General features: G+C 57.7%; 1 protein-coding gene across 4 annotated transcripts in view; it reads left to right on the top strand.

The window, feature by feature from the left end:
- The window catches only part of KCNQ4 (potassium voltage-gated channel subfamily Q member 4), a 76330-nt gene that overhangs the window by 23864 nt on the left and 27783 nt on the right, over positions 1 to 24683 (top strand). For all 4 annotated transcript variants that reach the window (XM_065576794.1, XM_065576792.1, XM_065576793.1 and 1 more), the window contains exons 2-7: positions 17473 to 17563; positions 19220 to 19346; positions 21040 to 21215; positions 22126 to 22251; positions 22361 to 22471; positions 23202 to 23297. In XM_065576794.1, coding sequence (XP_065432866.1) covers positions 19229 to 19346; positions 21040 to 21215; positions 22126 to 22251; positions 22361 to 22471; positions 23202 to 23297 — 627 coding nt within the window. In that variant the 5' untranslated portion in view covers positions 17473 to 17563; positions 19220 to 19228. The remainder of the gene's footprint in view (positions 1 to 17472; positions 17564 to 19219; positions 19347 to 21039; positions 21216 to 22125; positions 22252 to 22360; positions 22472 to 23201; positions 23298 to 24683) is intronic.

Raw genomic sequence — 24683 nt, 5'->3', positions numbered from 1 at the left:
TAGCATCCAAGGCCCGGATCAGCAGTCCTACGCCTTTGTGGGCAGGGGGCTGGTGGAGATATGCAGGCCCTGCCAGCCAAGCCTCCCTCAGCACCCTGCCTCTTGTGGAGCCCATGGGGATCTGAAATCTCCTCCCCTCATGAGCCCCCACCCCAGCTGCTGTCCCAAGCCCGTTGGGGATGGTGCATAATTTCCTTCTAAAGAGAAGTGAATCTGTTGGTCTCCTAGCACCACCAGGATTTGAACCCAAATCGCCGGAGGCAGAAATCCAGCATGTCCCCTGAGTTCAGATATTGCAGTGCCAAGGTAACACACTGAGTGTCACATTCTCCAGCTCTGGGGGCAGGTCCACATAGGATAACAGCCTACTACTGCTGTCAGCTACTGGCATTGCTCGGTTAGCTCAGACGGGCAAGGTTTGCTGAAGGAAGAGGGTTCAGGCCCAGCGTGAGGAGGCGGGTTAACGGGAGCCCTCACCAAGTGGCAGGGTGGCCTCCAGGCTCTGAGACCCCTGACTGCTGGTGGGTGCCGGTAGCGGGGAGCTTGGCGGCCTGGGAGAGCTTTGCCAGTGCAGGGATGAGGGCTGGAGTCTCTAACACAGAGCAGGATAAACAAGGCAGCAGCCCTCGCCATGGTTACCGGGCCAAAACACTCTTGCTCCACAGCCGATTATTTATATCCCTCCGAGCAGATCGGCTGCCGTCTCCTGCTCTCCTAAAAGGGCGGCAGAGCTAGGGACAGTGGATTTATAGGACATGCTGTTTATATAAGAGCAGACAAGGCTCAGTGCTCGTGGGAGCTGAATCCCCGTGCGGAAGGTCTGACAGCCCTAGGGGCCTGGACGCTGGGATCGGATGCCCTCTGTTCCTGTGCAATGTATCAGGAGTGCTTGGCGCTCAGGTGATCGGGACCTCAGCGGAAGGCCGTTTCCCTGAAGCACAGCACCGCATTAGGGTCAGCGCTGACTTCGGGGGGGGGAGCCCCTGGAGTGAGTGAGCTGTCCCCTGCAGCACAGCGCCCCCCAAGCCTGGTGCTAGTGGGGTCAGCACTGACTTGGCAGGGAGTGCCGCCCATACTGTATCCTCTGGGGCCTTCCAAAACAACTTCTCTCCGCCTTCCACAGCCTGGAGACAGGACTGTGGATGCAAGCAGCAGAGCTCCTAGATCGCTCGGCAGTGCTGCTCCGAGGCCGAGAACGGTGAGGCAGGGCTGTGGACCCGGAGGTGCCAGGATGGATGGAGCCATCGGACAAGAGTGGCGTGCGACAGGGCAGGGCAGAGCCGAGCATGGCCTGTTACCACTGGCTCAGTGCCAGATCTATTAAGATCAAGTCCTGAGCATGCTGGTAAAGCAGAAGGAAGCTGCTCTCAGCCAGGCAGATTCTCTGCCGTGGATCAGCGGGGGAGGCGCTTCGGGGTGAGCTTAGGGTAGCTCGGAGGGGAGGGAAAACAGGACAATTCCGAAAGGGAGAGGTGTCCCTTTGCTGAGCTGTGTATGACAGGCTCAAAGTGTTTTCCCTCGGCTGACTTGTTACCCAGAGCGCGGGGCTTGGATTGGAAGCTGCCGCATGGCCCCGGTGCCCCTACTTCCTGTTTTGTGGCTTCTTGGGTTGAGAAAAGTAATTTCGGGCCCCAGTCTGTTTATTGGCTTCCCCTGCGACTCCATCCCTACTGCTGGGCAGCGGGCCAGCCTCCGGACTCAACACTTGGGAGCTAGAACGTGAATTTGGTTTGGGTTTTCCCCCCCCGGGGGGCTGGCATTTACTGCAGCAGCATGGAGGTGCTCGGGCAATGCAGCCCCCATCTGTCTGGACAGGAGGTTCCCAAAGCGAGGGTAGGGAGCAGCACCCACGGGCTGGCGGGTGGGGATGGGGTTCTGGGGAGGACGTTCTCAGCAACTCTCACTGAAGTTGTACTCAGAGCTGCATTGGTCATTCTGCCCAGTGCCAGGCCCGTGGTAGGTTAGCCCCTGTGACGATTACTCCCACACATCCCCGCCCCACCTACACCGAGGCATCTTCTGCAGTGGGGCAGTGCCCCCTTGCTGCCAACAACCAGCCGCGACTGCTCCCCTCCAATCTGGCTTTGAAAGTGGGTCTGTGGCTAGGGCAGACGGGCCAGACCCCCCCTGCATTTACCCAGCTCTGTCCCTTGTCCGGTGCGGGGGCTGAAAGTGAGGTTGTCCCATCAGTGCTAGCAGTGAAACCGTTCTCAGCACCGGTGGCCGGAGGGGGCACCGCTGTGCCATGGCCAGCAATGCAGCCCTCTCCCAGCAGGCACGGTGGGGAGGGTGCTGGCGCATTTCGCCCTGCCAGAGAATGCCCATAGTGCCCTGGTGCCCCGGGCCGTGCCCTCTGCTCTGGGGAATTTGCCACAGCTAGTGCTTGGTGGGCTGGGGCTGGGCGTCGCTCTCCCGATCCCGGCTTGCACGCTGCCTATAGAAGAGCTTCTAGCTAGCAGAACTATTTGGTGTTCACTGCAAGCGCATTTGGCCCCTGCCCAGCCCACTCTATGGGTAGGTGCACCTTGAGCCTGACTCTTTTCTTCTCCCCACCCAGAGCTCCCACCACTTTGCTGATGCACTTTGCTCCTGACCGGCAGCCACTCCTGGGGCCCATCTCCCTTTCAGCCCCTCCCGTCCCAGCTGGGACGGGATGGTGAATGGGGCCCTGGGATGATAGTCCATTGGCTCCCTCACTCTGCTGTGGAGAGGGGCAGGTCAGAGGCCCGGGGGCATGGTGGGGCTAACACAAACCCACGGGCTCAGTGCTGGGGTCACTGGAGACAAGACAGGAGGTAGGAACCCGGAAAAACCAAGCACTCCTGCAGAGCCTCTGATGGACGGGGTGTGACCGTGTGAGCGGAGCGCGGTGGGGAAGAACAGCTCTTCCTCTTCATCCCAGCCTCACTCAGCGCTTCCTCGCAACTGGCCAGCTTGTGCCATTCCTCCCGCCCACGACCACCACCCGTCGAGCTCCTTTTCCCCTGACTTAGCAGCTTACAGCTCCCCGGCTCACCTGTTCCCATGCTGGCGCTTGTGCTTCGAGTCCGCCCTTCGGCTGCCCACGCTGCCCATGCAGACAGGGAGCATCTGGCGACAGCTGCTCTAATGAGGATGAGCCGGGAGAGTCGCAACTTTCCAGCTCGGGCCCCACCTGTCTGTTCCCGTCTTAATTGTTCATTTTGGGGGGGAAGTACCCCCTTTTGGGGAGGGGGGAGCCGGTGGGGCCTAAGACCTCTGATCGTGAGGGGGTTGGGCTCAGAAAGGGAATTCCAAGACACTTATATGACTCCCACCACTGTAGCGTCAGACTCTTTACTGCATTTATCCTTCCAGTACCTCTGTGAGCCATGGCAGTGCTGTACAGGTGGGGAAACTGAGGCACAGAGGCTAAGTAAGTCCGGTGGACCCAGGTCTCCCAACACCCAGGCGAGTGCCTTAGCCACTGGTCTCTGTTATGTGGGAGCTGCTAGGGTTCTCCGCACACGTGGACTCCCTGCGGCCCATCACAGAGCTGACAAAGTTGCAGAACGGTGAGCGCCATCCTATGGCTACCGTTCGCCAGCGAGTCACCCTCCAGCTGGAGACTGGCCCGGTATGTCTTCCAAACACTGCTCAGATGCTAACCCGGACCCTCAAAGGTATTTCGGTACCTAACTCCCATGCTCCTCGCTGTCTGAAATCAAGGCAGCCCCCTTTACAATCAATAAAAACTGCTGCTCCTGTGCAAGGTTGGTGGGAGTGGCTGATTCCTGGCCGGGAGGAAATTCCTCTTTGGGCTCAGGAATGCTGAGGCCTGCAGCTGGCTAATGCATGTGCAATGGCATCTTGGGCCTACTCTTTCTTACACGCTCAGGGCCTGGGGTGCAGAAATCTGCAAGTGCAATCGACCCTGATGAGGTTATTGGCTTCATTTCTCCTTTGGCTCACAATCTGTGTCTCTGTCTTAGGGTGCCTCTCCCTTCTTTCTTCGCCCTCCTGGTGGAGATGGAGCACTCGTGAAAAAGTAGAATTAACCCCAAAGGCCGCGGAGGTGCCTTGTCTTTGAGCTCCTGTGCTCGCCCTCTGACAGCTAGGAAGGTGAAAATCCTGCTCTGCCCGATGCACAGCAGGGCCGAGTCGGGGGCGGGGGCGGGGGAATATTGTCTGGTTGGGATCTCTGGATTTGTACCTGTACTTTTGCAGTGCAGGCGAGCTGGACTGGACAGCAGCAGCAGAAGAGACTCTCTGAGCAGAGGGGAGAATCAGCTGGCCTGGGTTTATGTTCCACTCCTGGAAGCCCTTGAGAGGGGGCGAGGCTGTTCTCAGTGTGGTCTGTGCTGACATCTCATCCCAAATCGCCTCTCCCGTACCCCAGGTGTTGGGGGCTTTCTTCTGCACTCCTGCACCCCCATCAAGCCTGATCTCCTCCCCTCGCCCCCGCTGCGGATGGGTCGCTCTGAGCCTCTCCCTGTTGCAAAGGCTCCTGTCCGGTGTCAGCTCAGCCATCGTGCGGCCTGGTGCCAGTTTGGGGGAGCCCCGCAGCGGCTGAGTGACTCCTAGGAAAGCCCTGGCCCTGCTCTGGTGACCCGGCTTCCTCTGCCCCCCTCCCCTCAGCAGTCAGCTCACAGCTGTCCTCAGTCACTCCTGATCCTCAGCCCACCCTGCTATCCCAGCCCTGGCCTCCCCCAGCTCCTCTAGTGTCCCTCAGACCTGTCCTGCAGCCTCCCTGCACCCAACACTGTGCTGCTGTCCTGCAGCTCATCCTGGGTGCAACATGCTCAGTCTCTGGGGGCCGGTGTCCCGCTGGGCCCGCCAGGGAGACAGCCAGAACTGGAAAATCCCCCCTCTCCCCCGGACACCTCCCTTATCTTTTCAGTTTGCATTTTCCTCACTGCAACGGGCCCCTTCCCAAAGCCGTTTCTCGAGCCACCTGACTCTCCCTAAGCAGCTTAGATGCTCCCAGAAAGCCAGGTTTGGGTACTGGCCAGGCTTTCGAGGTTAAGCCCTAGCGGGTGACGGCTTCGGGGAGAGTTTTCCCAATGCTGCCGCCCCTTCCCTCTCCTGTCGGCCCCTTCTGGGCCTCTCCTCCCCGGCTCCCGGACGCTAATCCCATTTTCGGATTACAGGGCCGGTGTGGGGGCCGGATGAGCGAGGCAGGGTGGGGTGAGGTGGGGAACAGGCTGCCCCAAAGGGGACAATGAGTTTGGACAGGACCAGGGGACCCTCTGCTGACAACGGGAGCCAGCTGTCTGGCTAAGGTGCTCCCTGTTCTCTGCACTGATGCTAGGACAGCGCTGTCTTTGATCTTTCCTCCCCATCCCAGTGACAGCTGCTGCGATGGTGAGCTAACTCTGCCAGGCCCTGGCGCCAGCTAGGCCTGGCTTCCTCTTGGAAGATGGCACCGTGAGTTTTGTCCTGTGTGCCCAGCGTATTCCCCAGGGATATCCATGGCCAGGTGTCCCAGAGTCCCTCTCTCTAAAGGCAATTGTATGGGTTTAAATCCCCATTCCTGGGGCGTTCATTTTGCTGACCAAACACACCCGCCAGTTTCTAACAGCCTCTCCTATGTCTCCTGCTGCTGATTCGAGGGTGCAAAGCTGAGCGTCATTTAATGGTGGGCACAGTGGGGCGGCATTTTAGACTTCCAGGGGCCTGATGAGTTGAGGGGGGAGCTGGTGACATCCTAGACCTTCTGCTCCTTCCCCGCCACTCCAGAGAAGCCGATTCCAAGTTAGATGCTAGGGTGGGGCCCTGCTGAGAGAGACAGAATTTGTTTTCTGTTCCCTTTTTAAATCTCTTCCCCCTTTCCCCACAACTCTCCTGCCGTGGCCTCCTCCTTCCATCTCTCCTCCTCTTCCTGCCTCCCCCCCTTCCCTTCTTGGCTTGTTCTACCATTGGTACACCCCCCACCCTCGCCTTTTCCTTCCTCTCCTCCTCTTCCTTGCTGCCATGAACATACCCAGATGGCTTCCCCTGGAACCAGACTGACCGGGGAACACAGATGTCTGTAGAGAGGGTGATGGTCCATTCCAGCATCTTTGTGTCGCCTTGATTCTCTGTTTTCAGTGCTCTGGAGTTGTTGCTTGTATAAACAATTTATGCACCCTTAGTGCATGTATTAAACAATTACACTCCTGCAATCCGCCTTCAGGTGCTCCTTAGCCATCTGAAATGGTCCCTTTGTCTGCTTCCTGGGCACGAGGCCAACAGACTCATTTTGCAGGAGCCTAAGTGGCAACACAGAAGAACTTTTCCATTCCAATCTCGGCCTCCACCAGCCAGTGCTGGAAGCATCCTGGCCGTCCTGGGGAAAGGGCCTGCAATGGCTGGGAATCGAATGGGATTCCCTGGGCTGGGGTAGGAGGGGAAGATGATGCAGGAACATACTTGAGCAGCAGAAAGTTTCCAACCTGCCTGAGGCTGGCCTCTCGCACCGCTGCCCTGCAGCACTACAGCCCGCCGGGGTTCAAAGCACATCCACGCTGGCTGGGTTAGTGCTCCTTGTCCTTACGCCGTGCAGCTGAACCACCCTGTGCGCGGAGTGGGGATGGGTGAACCCAAAAGAGGCAGGTGTGTTCACTTCCTGCCCCGAAGTCTGATGCCCTAACTCAATATCCAGCGAGCCGCAGCCATGCCTGAGTTGACCCTATAGAAACTCGATTCTGTAGTCGTGAAACAGGGGAGGGGAGATACCATTTCCTGCCTTCACAATAAGCCCGGCATTAGGGAAGGTGGGTCTTTCTGTGGGTCTGTGGGGGGGTTGGTCCTATCTGGCCATTGCAATGGCCTTGGGGATCGGTGCAACCTGCGGCACACAATAATTTAGTCTCCTGTGGGCTGTAATACTCTGGGGTCTAAAGGGCTCGGCGTGGGGGGAGCTGGGTGGGGGTAGCGGGCTGTGATCTACAGGAGGTCAGACGCAATGATCCGATGGTCCTACTGGCCATGAGCTCTATGTCTCCAGCAGGGCAGCTCGTTGCTGGTTGGCTGCCACACCACGGGCACAGTGTGAGACTTCTCCCCATGACACAGTCACAGTCTCCCCACCGACCCTGCGTCTGATCATCCGGGGCCAATGCCACCTCTCTGGGATCCTTGGCAGACGTCTGCAGGGACGGGGGTTGTCCCCAACGTTGGGTTGTGATTGGAAAGTAAAAGGGAGCCCAGAGCGGCTCTCAAATCCCATCTCCTTAGGTTAACGAGAAGCTCAGAGCTTTGCACAGAGCTGACCTCGCCCAGAGATTTCTGCATTCTCCTCTGCTTCGTGCCTCATTACCCGTGTAATTGCTTGTGAAACTCTGATTGTATAATCTCCATTGCCGATGCATCGAGCAGAAAGGATCCGGCGTCAGCCTCTTAGACAAATCTTCTTTTGCCTTTTAAACTGATCGTATATGGTAGGGAGGCCTATTGTCCTGTCCTCCCCCCCCCCCACCAGCCCCAGGCAATTTGGTGCCCTCCAAGTCCTGATTTTGGGCAAGGGTCATGAGGTAACATGGTCTCGTGATGTGCCAGTGCAGGTTCATGACGTGACGGGAACCTCTCTGTTGTGACTCCCGTGTTTGTCCTGACGGAGTAATGGCTAAGTTGGCAGCTTTCTGTGGAAACTGCCCAGAGAGGATAATCAAGGAACCAGATGGGACTTGTATGAGGGCTCTTAAAAAGGACATTCATTCTCCTGCTGCATTCCTAACGTGGCCTTTGCTACTAGGCTGCACACGCCACTGGGTAGGCGCTGGAGGGTCTGTGCCAGACCCCGTGGGGAATTAGGGGCTTCCAGGGGCAAAGATCCTTCCTTCCTGCTTCCTCCGGCCTGCTTCTGGACTTGCCCCCTTTATGCTGAAAAAGTTAACTGTGTAAATGCTGCATGGGAAGGAAGGGGGTTTGTTCATAATTCATAGGGAGAAAGATTGTCTGTGGCCCTTGGCCTTGCAATTTCTGGGAGGGTCTTGGAACCTCGTGTGTGTGTGTGTGTGTACACGTGTGTGCAGTGGAAAGTTTTAAGATCTCTCTCCCAGTGTAAGTAACAGGGTGTTAACTCACAGTGTTCACTAACGAGCTCCAGAGCCCAGATATTTAAGTGCAAAGCTTCCAGGGACAAAGGCCGCAGCTGGGTTGTCTCTGCTGTTATCCCCTTGCTGGGATGTTTGTCCACAGTTGAAGCTCCGATCTGTCTTGGTACAACACCCTGCATGAAGCTCGTTGGGGCCCCGGCGTGACCACACTCGTTGCAAACCTGAGACATTAATTTTCTGGGCTGGGACCAGAGGCTGCCGATCAGACTCCCCGTTCTCGCTGCACCAGGCTGTGTGACGGTCACGTGACACTGCAGGCCGGGCTGACAGTCACCTAACCCACCCCAGAACTCTGATGCTCTAGCGTGACCATCCCCTCACTTGGCACCATCCTGTGCCACTGCTCCGTCGGTGACACATTTGCACACCTGTTATTACTACTGCCATCTTCAACAGCACCCTGAGCCCCTGGAATGGGGGAGAGATGTTCTGTGCTGTAGGGACAAAGCGTGTCCCTAGTGAAAGGGTGAGTCTGGAGTCCCAGATGTGTGTGTGTGTGTGTGTGTTGGCATCATGCTTGGCGCCTTTGAAAGTCAAGCCCGGAGTCCTTGATTAGTTCAGCCTGTAATGACAGTTTAATGGAGGAGGCCAGGCAAAGGGGAGATTCTCGGTAAGTGTGTGTGTAGAGATGTACCTGCTTTTAGGTTGTGCATTAATACTGCGGGCTGGGAAGAGACCCCAGGAGATAACGTGCCATTCACACTCCCAGCGGCAGCCCCTGGCGATCTGGCTTAGTGTACGTTGACCTCACGAGGACTCACCCTCACCCCGTTGCGGGAGTGAAGTGCTCCCCAGTGGTTAGAGCAGGGGACTTGTGCGCTCAGAACGCCTGGGCTCCATTCCCAGTCCTGCCACAGATGTGTGGTGTGACCTTGGGTACGTGGCTTGCCAGCTCTGTGCCTCAGTTTCCCCTGTCTGTGAAAATGGGAGTGGTGATACTGAGACTGTGGGGCTTAACATTCCCGAGCAGTGGCTGGGAAATGCCGAGCGTGAGTAGCGTGATGACCTCGGACCCCAGCCAACCCCCAGCGCTGGGCTCTCTCAGCCCTCTAACACCTGCAGAAGGAGCCTGATTCCACCCAAACTCCACCAGCTCCTTACAGCCCCTCCCCTCATCCCCTGCTGGATCCCGGCCGCTGCCCTGTTTGCTTTGGTTTCTTCGCCGTCAGCAGCCAGGTGTCTCTGCTTTCAATGTGCAGCAATTGCAAGGAGGGGAATCGTCCCCCCTCTAACCCTCACGTTTATGTTTTAAACTTGCCCAGCTGTTTCCTTCTCTTTTTAGAGCTTCTTTAGCGGGTTTCAGCCGCCATGGGGCCAGGCTGGGTTTCATGTTCTGCTGACAGGCTGGGAAAGTGGGGATTCGAGGCGCTGCCGTTCTTCCTTTGACCTTCGCAGGCACTCAGCAGTTCTGCAAAAAAAACCCCAAACCCCCAGCAAGGCAGAGGAGGTGGGGTCGTCACCATGGAACTGGGGCCTTGGGCAATGTGGGGCTTATCTGGCACCAGTGAGAACCCCTAGTGCAGGCTTGAGTTACACCTGTGCAGATTAACGCTGGTTTCAAACCCAGGTAAGTTGCACCTGTACAAATCACACTGCGCTGTACAAAGCACGTTAACGTTAGGGGTTTGCCCTGGGGGAGCCACCCCAGGGGCTCTCATCCCAGCATGGATATGGCTTTAGTAAAGAGGAGAGCGTGCCCCTCTGCCCAATGCACCCCTCCTTGGCGCTCAAGTCGATGCAGCTCCGTTAAGGTTTGGTTTCTGGCGATGGTGATTTTGCTGCAAGTCCGAAAGAGCCTGGGAGAAGGTTGATGCTCCAACGCTGACGGGCCGGGCAAGCTTTTCCCAGAAATTTCGGGAGGAGGGCTCTGCAAGGAAGGAGCTGTTCTCCTTGCTTCTGCCTTCTCATGGGCAAAGTTCAGCCCCACCTGGCTCGAGGAGATGTACCCGCGCCCGCTTGCTGGAAATGGAGCGTAGCTGGAGGGGCTTGCCTCCCAGGTACATACCTCGCATTCCCAGCCACCCGCCCCCACTTTCCGGGGTCTGTTCTTCTTGCCCTCATCCCTAGCTGCTCTTTCCCAGGGAGGTACAAACCCACCACCTTCTGGCCAGGCAGAAGTGAGCATCTGGCCAAAAACCCAACGGTGTTGTAGCTGGCCGGGGGACCTGGCTTGAGTGCCCGCTGCTGGCACCTGTGCCGCTGAGACAGCGCCGCAGGGTGCGCTAAAGGAAAAGATCCCCCCTGTTTTTCCTAGAGCCGAGCTTGCTGAAGAAAACGCCTGGGTTTGGTTTCAGGCCCCAGAGACTCGTTACAGCTGATTCGGCTTTAATGCCCCAAGTCAGCAGCAAAAGGAGACGAGAAACGCTACAGAGACTCAGTGTCAGTGAGGGAGCAGCTCGCCCTCCCCCTGCCCTCCCAGCAGAGGGGCTGAGACCGAATCCCCCCGGCGCTATCTTTAGCAGACTGATTGATTCGCCCTGGCGGATTTTTATTTTGTCGGGGAAGCTGGTTTTGGTGCCGTTTCAGCCAAAGTTGGGGAAAGAGCCTGTGTAGGTTGGGGGCCCCCTAAATGACCCACAGGGCGAGTGCCGAGCCTCATGGGCCGTGCAGAGAGCGGCTGGTTTCCATTACTGTTATGATGAATTTGTTGTTTGGCTTGCAGTAGCATCCGGACACCCCGACGGCGTGCAAGACCCTCCCGTGCTTGGAGCTGCACGTCCTCCGGGGAGGGATGCTCCCTGCCCCAGAGAGCTCGCGGTTTGCAGTGTTACACCGTTTCCGTTCCCAGGCTGCCCCCGGAGCCTCCACTGGGTTTGGTGTCCCAGGGAGAGGCACGGCACCATGCGAATAGTGGCGCCGGGATCCCAGTGGAGCTCGTGGAAGAACCAGTGTGGCCCTGTTTTGGGGACTACGGGACTCAGCTCTTCATGGGGATGATGGGGCGAGTGTGAGAAAACGAGACCTGTTGTGCCAATGGAGGGGTAGGGAGGTCGTTGCCCTCCCATGTCCCTTCCACGGGGCTTCGCTCCACGCACGGTCAGCTGCACGCGGAGCCCGGGTCTCCTACAGACGTGCTGGGACACCAAGTGAGTTCTCAGCAGGGCTTTAAGTTTTCCTTCTTCTGGAGCCAGTAGAGAAGGATCAGGTGTAACGAGGCCACCAGGGAAAGACGGACACCCTGCCCGGAGCGACGCTGGCACCAAATCCACAGCTGGTGTGAACCCAATGCAGCTCTCTTGACTGTTCAGCGGATTAACTGGCCGGGGATCTGGCTCTGGGGAATTTTGGCCAGGGTGTGGGGGGAAGAAAAACTTCCAACTCCCACAGTACCGCTCCTGTCACTTCTGTGCTTCGCACACTCCAGTCTCCAGGGTGGCGCTTCCCGCTCCAAGACAAGCTGGCGGGGAGGGAGGGGGGGGAGCTCGGTCGACCTCCCTGTGCTGTTACGCAAGGCCAGCTCCTGCAGATTGATGGCCCTTTGTACGTGGTCACGTGAACCAGCGGCACGAGCCTTCCACTTTCCATATTTAGAATCGCTGGATCAGGGGAAAAAATGTATTTTTGGAGAGTTCCATTTGCTACGTCTCCAGATTCTGGGCTTTTTTTTCTTCTTCTTCTTCTTTTAAATGTGCCAAAGCCCCTTTCGTTTTAACGGAGCCCAGAACTCACCTGGGCGAACGGACTCCAAGCAGCCGTGAGTGCTTCTGTGCTAGCGCTTTGGCAGGCCCCGTTGCGATCGAGTCTCTGGTGTTCTCAGGCACGGCTGGTTCCCTGTCCCCCACTCCTTTCGCTTGCAACGGAAGGCCCTTGCCTAGGAAGCAGTGTGTGTGTATTTAAAGAGCCGTGTGAAACATTCGTTCCAGCTTTTGTGCTGGGTTACCCAGCTCTTCCCCTGTTTTAACGTTTGCATGGGAACATGGAGCGGCAGCCCCATCACTAGCCTATAGGAAACAATCTGGCACTAGTGTGGCCTAGGTTAGATCCCCTTGATGCGTCTCTTCTTGACTGTTCTTGCAATTCAGCCTTTCTCTAGAGCGCCACCCACAGGCGGAGAGGAGGGCTGGTCCTCACCGCCGGGAATGCCCAGTCCCCGGTCAGTCTGGGGCGCAGGGGCATGGGTTGTGTGTTGGCTCCTCTTCAAAGATAACAAGGAGACTGGTGCTACTTTGCCTCGGTACCATTAGCCCCAGAGGGGGAAACTGAGATTCAGGGAGGTGAATCTCCCACGGTCCCTACCATAGCTGGGACTAGAACCCAGGTCTCCATCAGACGTCTGGCAGTGCTCTCTCTGCTAGGCCACACTGCCTTAGAAGGGCTATAGCTGGGCTGCTGCGTGCCCCTCCCCTCCAGCGTGTGAGGCAGGGGGCTGGGAGAAGCGAGCTGCCCCAGGGAGAGAGCGGGCATAGCCAGCGTGCCCTAGCGAGCAAGAGGACTCGGGGAGCAGCAGATTATGCTTGTTCGCTGCAGTTCAGCCCCTGCTCTGCTGTTGTGTTAGCACAGCCGCCTCCGAGCGGATTGCAAGGGCCAGTCGAGCTCTCAGCAGGATCCACCTGCCTTCGGTGCATATCTCCTTCTCCAGCTCGCTCGCTCGCTCTTCACCCAGCCGTTTATTTTAGAAGTGATCCGAGGCGGCCGACTTCAGACTCAGGGAGCCCCGGGGTGAGGTTTGGATCCTGGTAGTGCTTCAAGTGGACTGGAGAAGGTGTATTGGGGCAGAAGCCGGAAGCCCTGCGCCAGCAGCCGAATCTAACCCCCTGGCAGAGCCATCTCAGGGCGGTCTCTCTCAAAACCTGCTGCTGGACTCACTCCGTAACTCAGGCTCATAAACCCCGTCTTTTAACCCATCTGTCCCGGAGAGGAAATGCCCGCAGGGCTCCTGGCAGCCCCTTGGCTGTGATATGGGACCAGTGCCCTCACCTTCCTGCCCTTAGGGAAAAGTCCTCTGCTCCTGAATCGAAACCGCTCCCCTTTCTATCAGCGTGTTGTCCTAGAGAATCCCACTCCAGTGGCACGATTCCATAGGGGGTGCGAACAGAACCCCACCGAGAGACTCTCCTTCTCTCTTGGCTTCTTCAGGCAATCAGCTACTTTCTAGAGACAGCCCTGTGGTGTCATGCCTAACACGGACTTTTCCATAAAGGGAAAGGAAACCCAACCAAACCCAAACACTTTAGGAGGAGATTCCCATGAGCCCTCCGCTCCGCTCTCACCGAAGCCAACAGGAGTTAAACGCGTTGGGAAATTCCACCTGCAGGGACCAGGCAGGTGAATGCAGAAAGGTGCTTTCTGTCTCTGCCTCTCCTTCATACCCATCACAGGCATCTTGACTCCTAGATGCTCGGTGGAGACCTCTGGTCGCCCTTCCCAATTTTTCCTAGCACAGTCCTGATTCGTATGGGGCACAAGTCCCCTAACTTGCACCTTTTCTCTGCATGTTTGAAACCATGGTTGGTTGGTTGGTTGGTTGGTTGGTTTCTTTGCAAGCACTGCCAGCGTTTACCCCTAACGAGCCAACAGTCGAATGGCTCCGGTGCGCACGAATGCTGCCTACATGGCCCAGATCTGCAGGACGGAGCCTGAACCATCTGTGCGAGGCCAAGGCGGGGGCAGAGGCTCAAGGTGGGTGGAGTAGTTCAGCCTGTCTGCGCCGACTCTCCCGTGGGGAATTCTGTCCTCACCCGAAACGCCCCCATCCTCCTGCGCGGGAGGAGACGAAGGAAGTGGTTGGAGGCCAGGCCTGCTCGTCAGGACTCCTGGGTTCCATGGCCAGCTCCGTAGCTGACTTGGCCCTTGTGACTCTGGGGAAGTGGCTCGATCTCCCTGTGCCTGGGTCTGTGAAACTCACCTGGGGTCAGATGGCACTTTGAAATCCTCCAGTGACAGAGCGATAGAAAGGCAAAGTAGCACTGCCCCCAAACATGGCCAGGGATTCTATCCACGCACTCCTGCAAGCCTGGGCGTGCCCCAGACTGCCCTCTCTGCTTCCCCCTGCCCTGACCCCCCCCGCCCCAGGAAATGGGGGTTGTACAGTACAGCCCAGTATTGCTGTGCAGGGCACTGTCTTACACACATACGCAGGCATTTGTTTTTGTCCCAGACTGTACGATAAGGGAGAATCCCAGGGTTGTGGTAAGATTAACTCCCCTCTGCCCATAGGGCCGCCCCCCTCACACCCTCTCTTCCTCTCTGCTACGGGCTCGGTTTGCCCTCCTGACCCCAGCACGTGCTCTCGTTCGCCCAGGAATGGCGTGAGACGCATATTGCCACAGTGCAGGTGGATTCTTAGGGCCCTCCTCAGGGGACGTCGGAATGTCTTTCTTGTGATTAAATATTTAACGTACTGGCCCAACTCCGGCAGTTTTCCGAAGCCGGAATATTATTGGCTGGTTTCATTCTTTGTTGGCGCTCAGCGCTTTCCTCGGCCGCCATTCGGGGTAATGACTTGGGGATTCCCTGGGCTGTTTTGTGGTAGGCTGCTGAGAGAGTGTGGGACTGCAGGGGCCGGCTTCCTGAGACCCCTGAGATCCAGGGTGAGTGACTGCAGGGCAAATGTGGCTGCAGGGAGTTAAAAAATGTGGGATTTGGCTTTGTTTTAAATATAAACTACTTTGGAGAACTTTTTGTTTACAGCTAGTGGTGTCTAGTGGGTACGGCAAGGAACTCCGGACTCCTGGGTTCTTTTCCCAGGTTTGGGGTAAGAGAAAGGGACTGGGAGGTGAGACTCCTGTGTTTTCCTCAGCTCTGGGGAGGGAGTGTTGTCTAGGGGTTAGCGCAGGGAGCTGGGAGTCAGGACTGCTCAGTTCGGTTGTGTGCTGTGCTGCGGATCTATTGTGTGATCCTGGGGAAGTCCTCTCCCCGCCCATGCCTTGGCCCTTCTGTAAAACCAGGATATTGTTTATCTGCAGTGCAGGGTAGTTTGTGGAGCTTAATTAATGTTCATAAAGCACCCCTTCCCCCACCAATTAGTGCTCTAGAAAATGCAAAGCGTTATTCCAGTGGAAAGATGCTACGCTTTAAAACAGTGAAAGGGAGGGTACCCCAGCTCCCTTCCGCCCCCACCCCCGGCTAAAGTTCTCTCCCTCGCTCATGGGACAGTGTGTGTCACAGTAGCCCCATGGGCGAAGGAGTCCTCGGGAGGCAAATAGAGATCTAGGGGGCAGCTGAAGGGTGCCACCTGGCTAGGACTCCACGTTTCGGATGAAAAGGCCCCCAGGCCCCAGTGTTAAGGGCTGAGCTTCTCCTTGCCTACAGCTCAGGATATTTGGAGCTCTGGTCCCCACAGCCAGGAAAGGGAAAGCAGAAATGCTGGGGCCGTGCAATGGCAAACCCCAGTTGATCCATTTCACAGGCTTACGCTGCCTTTCAGGCCCTGGTTTTGCTAGTGCTCATCGGCCACACCGAGGTGCTTCTCCCTTTGGTGAGTTTACATCTGCTCTGAACTTGGCCCCGCATCATTGCTTGGAAACCAGATTTGTTTCCCCCCAAACACAGCCCCCCGGGCTCCATGGTAATAGGTGTATTGTAATACGTGCATCGGACTGTAATACGTGCATCGGACTGCCTGCTACAATTTGTAGGGGGTGGAAGAGCTGACCAGGGAGGGCTAGCCGGGGCGGCGGGTTTGACACGTTCCGAAGGGGGAAATCCAGGCTGAATCCAGTTTACAAACTTCCCGGCGGTGAGATCTGCCGGGCGCAATGTCCCAAAGGCAATGATGGAAAATCCCCCCCCGCCATCCCTTGAGACCCTTTAGCCTGGAGAATGTGTTGCAGGGAATGATTCTGGGCTAGCCCTGAGGAAGGACTAAGGGAGCGAATGGACCTTTCCCACTTCTGTCTTCATTAGGTCCTTGCCCTCCTGGGTTTTGCCCAGGGCACGTTTCACATTGGAAAAGAAGCCACAGTTGAGTTCCCGAAGAACAGAACATCTGGCGCATGTCTCGGTGCCCCACGCCCCGCCCAGGTTCCTCGGAAGAGGCCAAACTGAATCTCTTAATGCTCCCTTGACTTGCGCTCTGGTTCCACTGCTCAGCAGCCCCCCAAGCCCCCGGCCTGGGTCCCTTCATCCGTCCGCTGTAGCTTTCAGAAGCAGCCTTGGGCCACCAGCTCCCCTGCTCTCTGCTGCCATCTCGGGGCCGCGTGTGGCCCCTGCAGGTCAATCCGGTTTTTAGAAGTTTTGCTGGGGACACTGTTCGGCAGGCAGCTTGGTGGGATCGCCGAAGAGCTAACAAGCCCATCAAAGCAAAGCGGGAGCCTGAGGGGGGCCCGTTCTCCATGGTAGCTTGAATTAAGTGCAGACATGCAGCTCACCCGCCTGAGATACCTGCCTCGTCCGATGATGATTTCATTTTTGCATTATCGTCGTGTCTAGCAGCTCCCGTCATGGACCATGTTCGGTGCTGCACAAACACAGAGCGAAAGAGTCCCAGCCCCAAACAGCTTCCAGTCACAGTATCTTATCTAAGGATGGTAAAACCTTGCGGCTCAGATTAGCGTTTGGTGTCAAAATTCCCTCCTTCTTCCCCTCCCCCTGTCGTACGAAAGAAGTGAAGCCTTTAACCCTTCTGAGCCAGTATTCACCCCCCAGCCCCCAAATCACCTACAGCACCTGTCCCTTGCTGTTTTCCCTCGGCACCTTCCCCCTGAGTGGGAGAGCTGCTGTTCACATGGACAGCTTTGGTAGCTTGCCCTTGAGGTCCTTATTCCAGCCCTGGTGGCCCGTGCCTTTGGCGGGCGCCTTACTGTGGGTGAGAAGGTAGAATGATGCTGCCATGTGCTGGAACTGGAGCAAGCCAGGCCAGGGGTCAGCTGTGAGGGGTTGGGTCTCTTGATCCCTGGGGTCCTGAGCAGGGCACCTGGCAGGAAGAAACAATGTGTTGGTTCTGAACCGGAATCGAGATGTCGGATTACACCCCGCTGGTTTTGCCCGTGCTCCGCTCCAGAAGCCGTGCTGTGGGCAGGCGAAGACCCTGCCCGTCTTACGTGGGGGCTGCTACATGCTAGTAATTTCATTCAGCCTCAGCTGTCCTGGGTCTAATTCGGGATGACCTGGTCTTGCAGGTGTTACCAAAGTCTGGCTGGACGATGCAGCTGGTTCTGGCATGCTTGGTACCAGCTGGGCATTTGGGATAGCTGGTGCCCATGTGGGACTGGTGATTAGGTTGGGTGGCTCGGCTGTTTGCATCTGCCTGAAATGCCAGAATCCCCTCAGCAGTATCCAGTCGCCCCAATGCAGAGCAGGGTAAGGTCTGGCCATGGCTGCGTTCCAGCTGATCCGGGGAAGTTGGCAGCTATGGTGGGCACCGGGGCTGGAATGGATTCCGTCTCCCCCATCCAGATGGGCTCACTGCACCTGCTCTAGCGCCAGGTTGATGAACCAATGCCTGCTAATCCGTTCTAATCATTTGTTATTTCAGATTCCTCCTAGTCTTCAGTTGCTTGGTGCTGTCCGTGTTCTCCACCATCCCAGAGCATCAGAAACTAGCCAACCAATGTCTGTTCATCCTGGTAAGGAGGGGACTTTATAAACCTCTCTAGCCCCATCTCCTAACTAGCTGTGTGCTCCCAGTTTTCACACCAGGGCTATACCATGATGCCCTAGGGAATTCTTTCATGTCCCATTAGGAGTGGATGTGAACTGAGGCCAGCATCAGCATACAGGAGGGGAACTACGGTCTCTCCTACCTGCAGCAATTGCACCAGTTTAGCTCCAGGAGTGATTTTAAATCTGTGCAACTTTGCACGTGGACGTTCTTACCTGATGGGTTTTAACCTGGCTTTCGTTCCTGGTGTAACTTGCACGTGTGAATTCCAAGTGACGTGGTGTGCCCAAGATCTGTGGCACGACTGGGCCTCGAACCCAAGAGAACCCACTCTGCAGCCTCCTCCAGGGCTCTCATGGCGGCGCGATGTTTGCAGGAGTGAGGCGAAAGCAGCACAGCGTAGCTGCACAATCTCCTGGAGGATTTTGAAATGGAGACGCTCTAGTGGAATGTGTCTGGGAAGCCTATAGCCAAGTGTATGGACATGCAAAAAAACAACTGGAAAGGGAGGGGGAAAGAAACCTAAAAAAAGCAACTTTCCCCCAAACTGTCAGAAACAGCTGACGCTGGATTTCTCCCGACTGTGATGGAGACTAAATTAGGAAGGTCCTTGTGACTTTCTCGCTAGTAAGCAAAATAGGGGCTGGTGTGTACAAAAGGTAGAAGGCAAAGCAGTACAATGCTGACAGCGGAGGAAAATTACCCATATATATTTAAGCTGGGCACATGCAGGAGGAGCAGGGCGGCTCCGAAAGGCTCCACAGTTGAGGGCTCCTGGCTTGTCTCCTTGACTTTCCCGGTGAACAAGGAGGCGCGGAGAGGTTTGCTTTGCTGCTCAGCATTGAAGCTCTGGTTTCCTAAGGACCTGAGCCAAAACCCAGTGAAGTCCATGGGAATCTCTGCATTGATTGGCATGGGTTTGAGGTTGGGCCCTGGTAAGGAGGGGACTTTATAAACCTCTCTATTCTTATCTCCTAGTTAGTCGTGTGCTCCCAGTTTCCCCCTCTTCTCACACCAGGGCTAGAGCCACAGTGGCTTAGGGAATTCTTTCATGTTCCAGTCACACTCTTTCTCCGAGAGGCCAGCAGGAGTGGATGTGAACTGAGGCCCATACGTGCCAACTTGCCCCGGCGCTCTACGGCTGATTTCAGTCCACGCTTGTGCTGAGGGTGCCTGAGAACCGCCCGAGCGGGGGAGACTTGAATCCAGCACCGAGCCTTGCAGCAAACACCCACGTCCTCCTCCTCCTGAGAGAGCCTTTGCTGCAGACATGGAACCAGTGGGGCCGGCCGGGCGGGGCCTAGCACCGAGAGGGATCGATTATTTATGGGAAGGGATTTTATATTTAGGAGGCAGGTCCCCGGGTCTCTCTGCCCTCTGCAGGCCCCTGTTTCTGGCTGCAAGGTCTGGGCAGGTTTGTCTAGCCGGGCAGGTCACCTGGAGGATGCCTCTCTGCAAAGGGAGCGAGGAGCCAGCTAACCCCCTCAGGCGTGACTTAAATGAAGGTTCATACACAGTTCTAGAGGCTTTTACAGGCAGCCGCACTCCGGGCCCTCCCAGATTAACCAACCCAGTCTCTCTCTCTCTCTCTCTGCGCCCCCCCCCCCTCCGCCCCCGGCAGGAGTTCGTCATGATTGTGGTGTTCGGCATGGAGTACATCATCCGCATCTGGGCAGCTGGCTGTTGCTGCCGTTACCGGGGCTGGCAGGGGCGGTTCCGCTTTGCCAGGAAACCCTTCTGCATAATAGGTACGTGTGGGCAAGGAAAGCCGCCCGATGCACCCTGTGATCCTCCCCATGGGGCACCCAGGGGTGCACCGCAGGGAATTGCTCTCTGCACCCATCTCTAGGGCTCCCACTTGTCCCTGGTTATCATAGGAACTAGAGATGGGAAGGGCATCCTAGGTCTCTTTGGGGCCACTTGGAGGCAATGGATGGGCACATCAGGAGAGCCTTGACACACAGGAGAGCCCCCTCGTCCAACTCCTCGCAAGCGCTCACGGTTACCAGGCCAGACAGCCCCATGGCACCCTCAGGAGCAAAGCTGAAAGGAGATGGGATCAGAATAGGTTGTTCCCGGAGTTATGGAAGGACTCTAAAGGACGGAGGTGCCCAGGTCTCTGCTGAATTTGGGAGCCTTAGACTCCTTGGAAAATCCTGCCGTAAGAGTAAAGTGCCCCAAAATTCAACCCCCACCTCCTCAAATCGGGGTGCGGTGGGGTGAGGAGAGCAAGAAGGAGCAGAATCCAAATGTTGTCCCCATCAAGGGCACCTGGATCCAGAACTTCTGGGAAGTCCAAGTTCAAGTCCACATTTTCCCCAAGCCTAGTTAAACGCTGTGTATGAGTGTCCTGCTCAGTGATGGGGTGCGGGGAGACCTCAGAGCGGCTGGAACCCAGGCCGCGTTTGGGGAAGGACCTGATGTGAGTACTGACAGGGCCAGCTGAGAGTGGGGTGGAGCCTTTTCTCTGGGGCTCCTGGGGCTTATCCCAGTGTTTCGGGAGCTGGCAGCGGTTTTGGGTCGGGCCGAGTTCTAGAGAAGAGCAGTGGTTCTAGGACCCGACTGCGGCTAAGATTTCAATTTGAAGTGGGCTTGAGGCAGGGGAGTTCCCGTTCCTGCCCCATCCGTGCCCCTTTGGGGTGGCGCTGGTCACCGTTTGGGGGCGATGGCTAGCCCAGGGCAGGCAGGGAAGGGTCGGTGGCTTTGATCGGGGACACAGGGTCACATCTGGATAGGGAGGGAGATGCAAAAGTGGAGAACTTCTGAAGAGGGCAGCAGGATGGTCCCCCTCCCCCAAACACCCGGTGGAGAGAGCTCCTCCAGCCCAGAGAATAGAACGAGTCATTGACTGCCTCCTACTGGAGAGTTGTAGCAGCACCACCATCACTGCTGGCACGCTCCTATGATAAGTGACCGGGGCAAGGGGATTAGCCAAGGAGGATATTCTCGATGGACTTGCCTTTCCCCGGGCTCTCGGAGACTGACCCACTTTCAAAGGACCGTGCAGGGGCAGTCTGGGGAGAATGGAAACCTCAGGGCATATGCGGTGGGGGGGGGGAAACCAGTGATAGACTCCCCCCACTCCCTCCCGCTACCCTGTTCCAGGAGCGCTCAGAAGCAGTCCGGGGAGATGTGATGCTCTGGGGATGAGACCCATGCGAGCTCCTAGGCAGGTGGGCTGGGATGTATCCCATGCTGGGCAAAGCCAGGATCATAGAATATCAGGGTTGGAAGGGACCTCAGGAGGTATCTAGTCCAACCCCCTGCTCAAAGGGGGACCAATCCCCAGACAGATTTTTGCCCCAGATTCCTAAACGGCCCCCTCAAGGATTGAACTCACAGCCCTGGGTTTAGCAGGCCAATGCTCAAACCACCGAGCTATCCCTGCCACCCTGCTAGCCAGCTAACCCCTCACCCATCTCCCTGTGCTCTGGGTCACAGATTTCATCGTGTTCATCGCCTCGCTGGCCGTTATCGCCGCCGGCACGCAGGGGAATATCTTCGCTACCTCGGCGCTGCGCAGTATGCGCTTCCTGCAGATCCTGCGGATGGTGCGCATGGACCGCAGGGGGGGCACCTGGAAGCTACTGGGCTCAGTGGTCTATGCCCACAGCAAGGTGAGCTGGAGGATGGCGCTGGCCCGGGGGCAGGGCTGGGTTTCAGCGTCGGTGCCATGGGAGGCGGGCGGTGGTAAAACAGACAGGGCAGAGCCGGGCATAGGGTGGACTGGTGCATCCAGCTTTGCCCCTGCCACTCAATCCTGGCCGAGAGCCCCCTACTCTACCCAGGCCTGGACTCCCCATCGCCCTGCGCGCCCCTTTCACCCCTGCACAGATAGGTCTGGACTGGCTCCTTCTATGGCCCCCATCACTAGTATCTGAGCATCTCACGGGCTTGAATGTATTTAACCTCACAGAAGGGCTATGATCCCCACAGTCCAGATGGGGACACTGAGGCACAGAGTGACTTGTCCAAGATTGCCCAGGGGCGTCTACAGTAGAGCAGGGACTTGAACCCAGCGGTCTCCCTAGTCCTAGGAGGGCACCCTCACCACTGAGCCGTCCTTCCGCTCTTCCCCTGTTAACCGCCTACGTCTCCCCTTTCATTTCGAAACGGACCCAGCCCCACCATGGCCTCGCCCCAGTCAACCACGCAGAACGTTCCCCTCCAGTCACTTAGCGCCGGCGGCCTCTCTGTGCCTGCCCAACGCGTGCGCAAGGGTCTTCTCCTCTGCAGCTGCTGGGTGGGATCAGCTCCACGTGCCTGGTCCCTAGGAGCCCAGGCTGGCAGTCGGGGCTGCCCCGCAGAGGGCAGACAGCTGGAAGTACCCCCACCCCCCTCCAGTGCTCCCTGCCATTGGAGCCTCTCTGCCCCTTTGCCGGTAGCGAGTGCTCAGTTCTGGCTGGGGTGGTGCCCGGGACGCTCTGCAGAGGGGACATTACATTGTGTTGTGTCATGTATTGGGCCTTCACACACACACCCCCCCTCCATCTTGGCTTTGGTCCCCTCCCCGTCTGCCCTTGGCAGGAGCTGATCACAGCCTGGTACATCGGCTTCCTGGTGCTCATCTTCGCCTCCTTCCTCGTCTACCTGGCCGAGAAAGACGCCAACACGGAGTTCGCCACCTACGCTGACTCGCTCTGGTGGGGCACAGTAAGTGTGGCTGCAAAGCCCCCCTCCCACTGAGGGGGCGGCGCGGGCTGGGGGGCGCGGGGGCGAGGAGAGCTCCGTCAAGGCCTCTCTGTGTTCTCTCCCCCCGCAGATCACGCTCACCACCATCGGCTACGGGGACAAGACCCCCAATACGTGGCTGGGCAGGGTGCTGGCGGCCGGCTTCGCGCTCCTGGGCATCTCCTTCTTCGCTCTGCCTGCTGTGAGTAGCCCCTTGCGGCATCCCGGTAACGCCCGGCGCTGCCAGGGGGAGGGAGAGCCAGGCCTCGGGGACCCTAGGCTGGCAGTCGGGGCTGCCCTGGACAGGGCAGACAGCTGGAAGAAACCCCCCCTCCCCAGTGCGGCTTAAAGGGTCACAGCCCAGTGTCTAAGACTCCAGAATAGACCCTGCCATAGAGATGTCATTGGTCATTCTCTTCCTTCGTTTTCTTTTCACTTTCCTTCTTTTCTTTCCTCTCTTCCTTTCTATTTTCTCTTTGTCCCCTTTTTCCTTCTCCCCCCCTCCCCCCTTCCTTCCCTCAAGAGAAGAGCAATGCCCTACCACGTCACCGCAGGGACGGTGGCACCCAATACCCCACCCTGCCCCAGTGGGACTGCCGGCTCCTAGCTGGCCTCTGGAGCTGCCAGACCCCTGTGGGAGGAGAGATGGTCTGGCAGAGCCAACAGAGTCCTACTTTGGGGGGCCCTGTTTGCTCCCTCCCAAAGAGTGGATCGTCCTGCTAGCCAGACGGGGGGCGTTGGCGAGTTTGGAGCCCTTCTCCTCCCCCGGGCTCTGAGCGCTCTGTGTTCATGCCGGGGGACAGAGGGATGCTTCCTTAGGACCCCGCAGGCCGGTGGGGCTCAGACTGTGTCGGGGCAGTTTGTCCAGCTGCCGCACGGGCCAGGCAGGTTCTGGATCCCGTTTCACGCATGCTGGCCCCTTTCTCCTGCAGGGGATTCTGGGCTCCGGCTTCGCCCTGAAAGTCCAGGAGCAGCATCGCCAGAAACACTTTGAGAAGAGGCGGACGCCGGCAGCGAACCTGATCCAGGTACCGTCGGACACCCGCGCCTCTCCCTGGGGAAACCCCTCCTCCACCTCGGTCTGGAGTCACTACCCAGTTCTGCCGGTGGCCCTGAGCTCAGTCTGTGGGTCGCCCCCAGCGTCCCCCCCCCCCCCGTACAGCTCTGCCGATGCCCCTCGATCCGCACAAGCGGCCTGGCCCCTCTGCTGTTCCAGACTTCCTCTCCCCCATATACACATAACTCTGCCAATGCCCCTCAATCTGAACATCCAGCCCAGCACTGCCTGCTGTCCCAATCTGGTGCCCCAGCACCCCCACTCTGCAGATACCCCTCAGTCCAGTCTGCAGTCCCACAGCTATCCCAATCCTGCATTCCCCCCCTCTGCCCCGGCAGGTGCGGCTCTGCAGATACAGCCCCCCTGCTCTTCCAGCCTTGGGCTCTCCATGCACACAGCTCTGCCAGGGCAGCTCCGTCCGCATTTGCACGCTTCAGCACATCTGACATGTCCCTTGGCGAGGGTCCGCCGTGCCTGTAGCCGAGCCGGAGGGGGGCCCTGGCAAATCAGTCCCCTTGTCTAGATCAGCTTGCTAGAGAAGTGAAACTTTAGAATCCCTCCTTATCTCCCCAGTTTCAGAGAACAGGCGCACAAAAGGAAGCCCCCGATGCCCCTCGTCTATCTGCAGCTGCCAGCCAGTCAGCTGGCCCCGGCTTTCACAGCTCCCCGGCCCTCTGAATGCAGCCCTGCTCCTCCTTTCATCTCAGCGGCGGGGAAGGAAAAAACCTGACGTTAATTAATGGAGCTGGGCACGGGACGAGACAAAGGGCCCCACCTGCCTGTCGCCCCACAATACAAAGCAAGGACCGGGACACGCGGCAACCCCCCCGCCCCAATAACTCTGGCCATCGCTGCCCGGCATTCATCAGGCGCTGATGTGCCGTGCGTGCAGATGGGAAGCCGCGAGGTCTCCGATAAGGCTCCTCCATTGTGATCGCTCCTTAATTAATGGCACCAGCTTCTTGGGAGTGTTACCTGAAGCCTCAGCGAGAGGCTAGACTGGGGAGAACGGCTTGAAACAGGCAGGTGCGGGGGGTGGGTGAGAAGAACAGGGGGCCTGGTTCTCCACTCCAGCTACGCCAGTTTCATGTCAGCATGTCTGGCGTGGGCGGAGCTGCTGGGGGGGCTAGGCCCTGTGCTGTCCCCCCCTCATCCCCAGCGAAGCACCAGGAGAGCTTCCCACTAGCTCTGCTTTCCTAGCTGTCCCCGCCGTGCCCCGGGGAGGGAGTGGATCCCCCCCCCACATACCCCTCTTTCCTGTGCTCCCCTCTGATTGACTCAGACACAGAACCCCCAAAAGGCCTCCAGGTCTGCGCTTGGTCCGTCTGATCTGAGCCAGTTCGACCGTTTCCCACCC

This window comes from Chrysemys picta, chromosome 23, assembly GCF_011386835.1.
Source record: "Chrysemys picta bellii isolate R12L10 chromosome 23, ASM1138683v2, whole genome shotgun sequence".
NCBI lineage: Eukaryota > Metazoa > Chordata > Testudines > Emydidae > Chrysemys > Chrysemys picta.
This window is presented reverse-complemented; position numbering and strand designations above follow the sequence as displayed.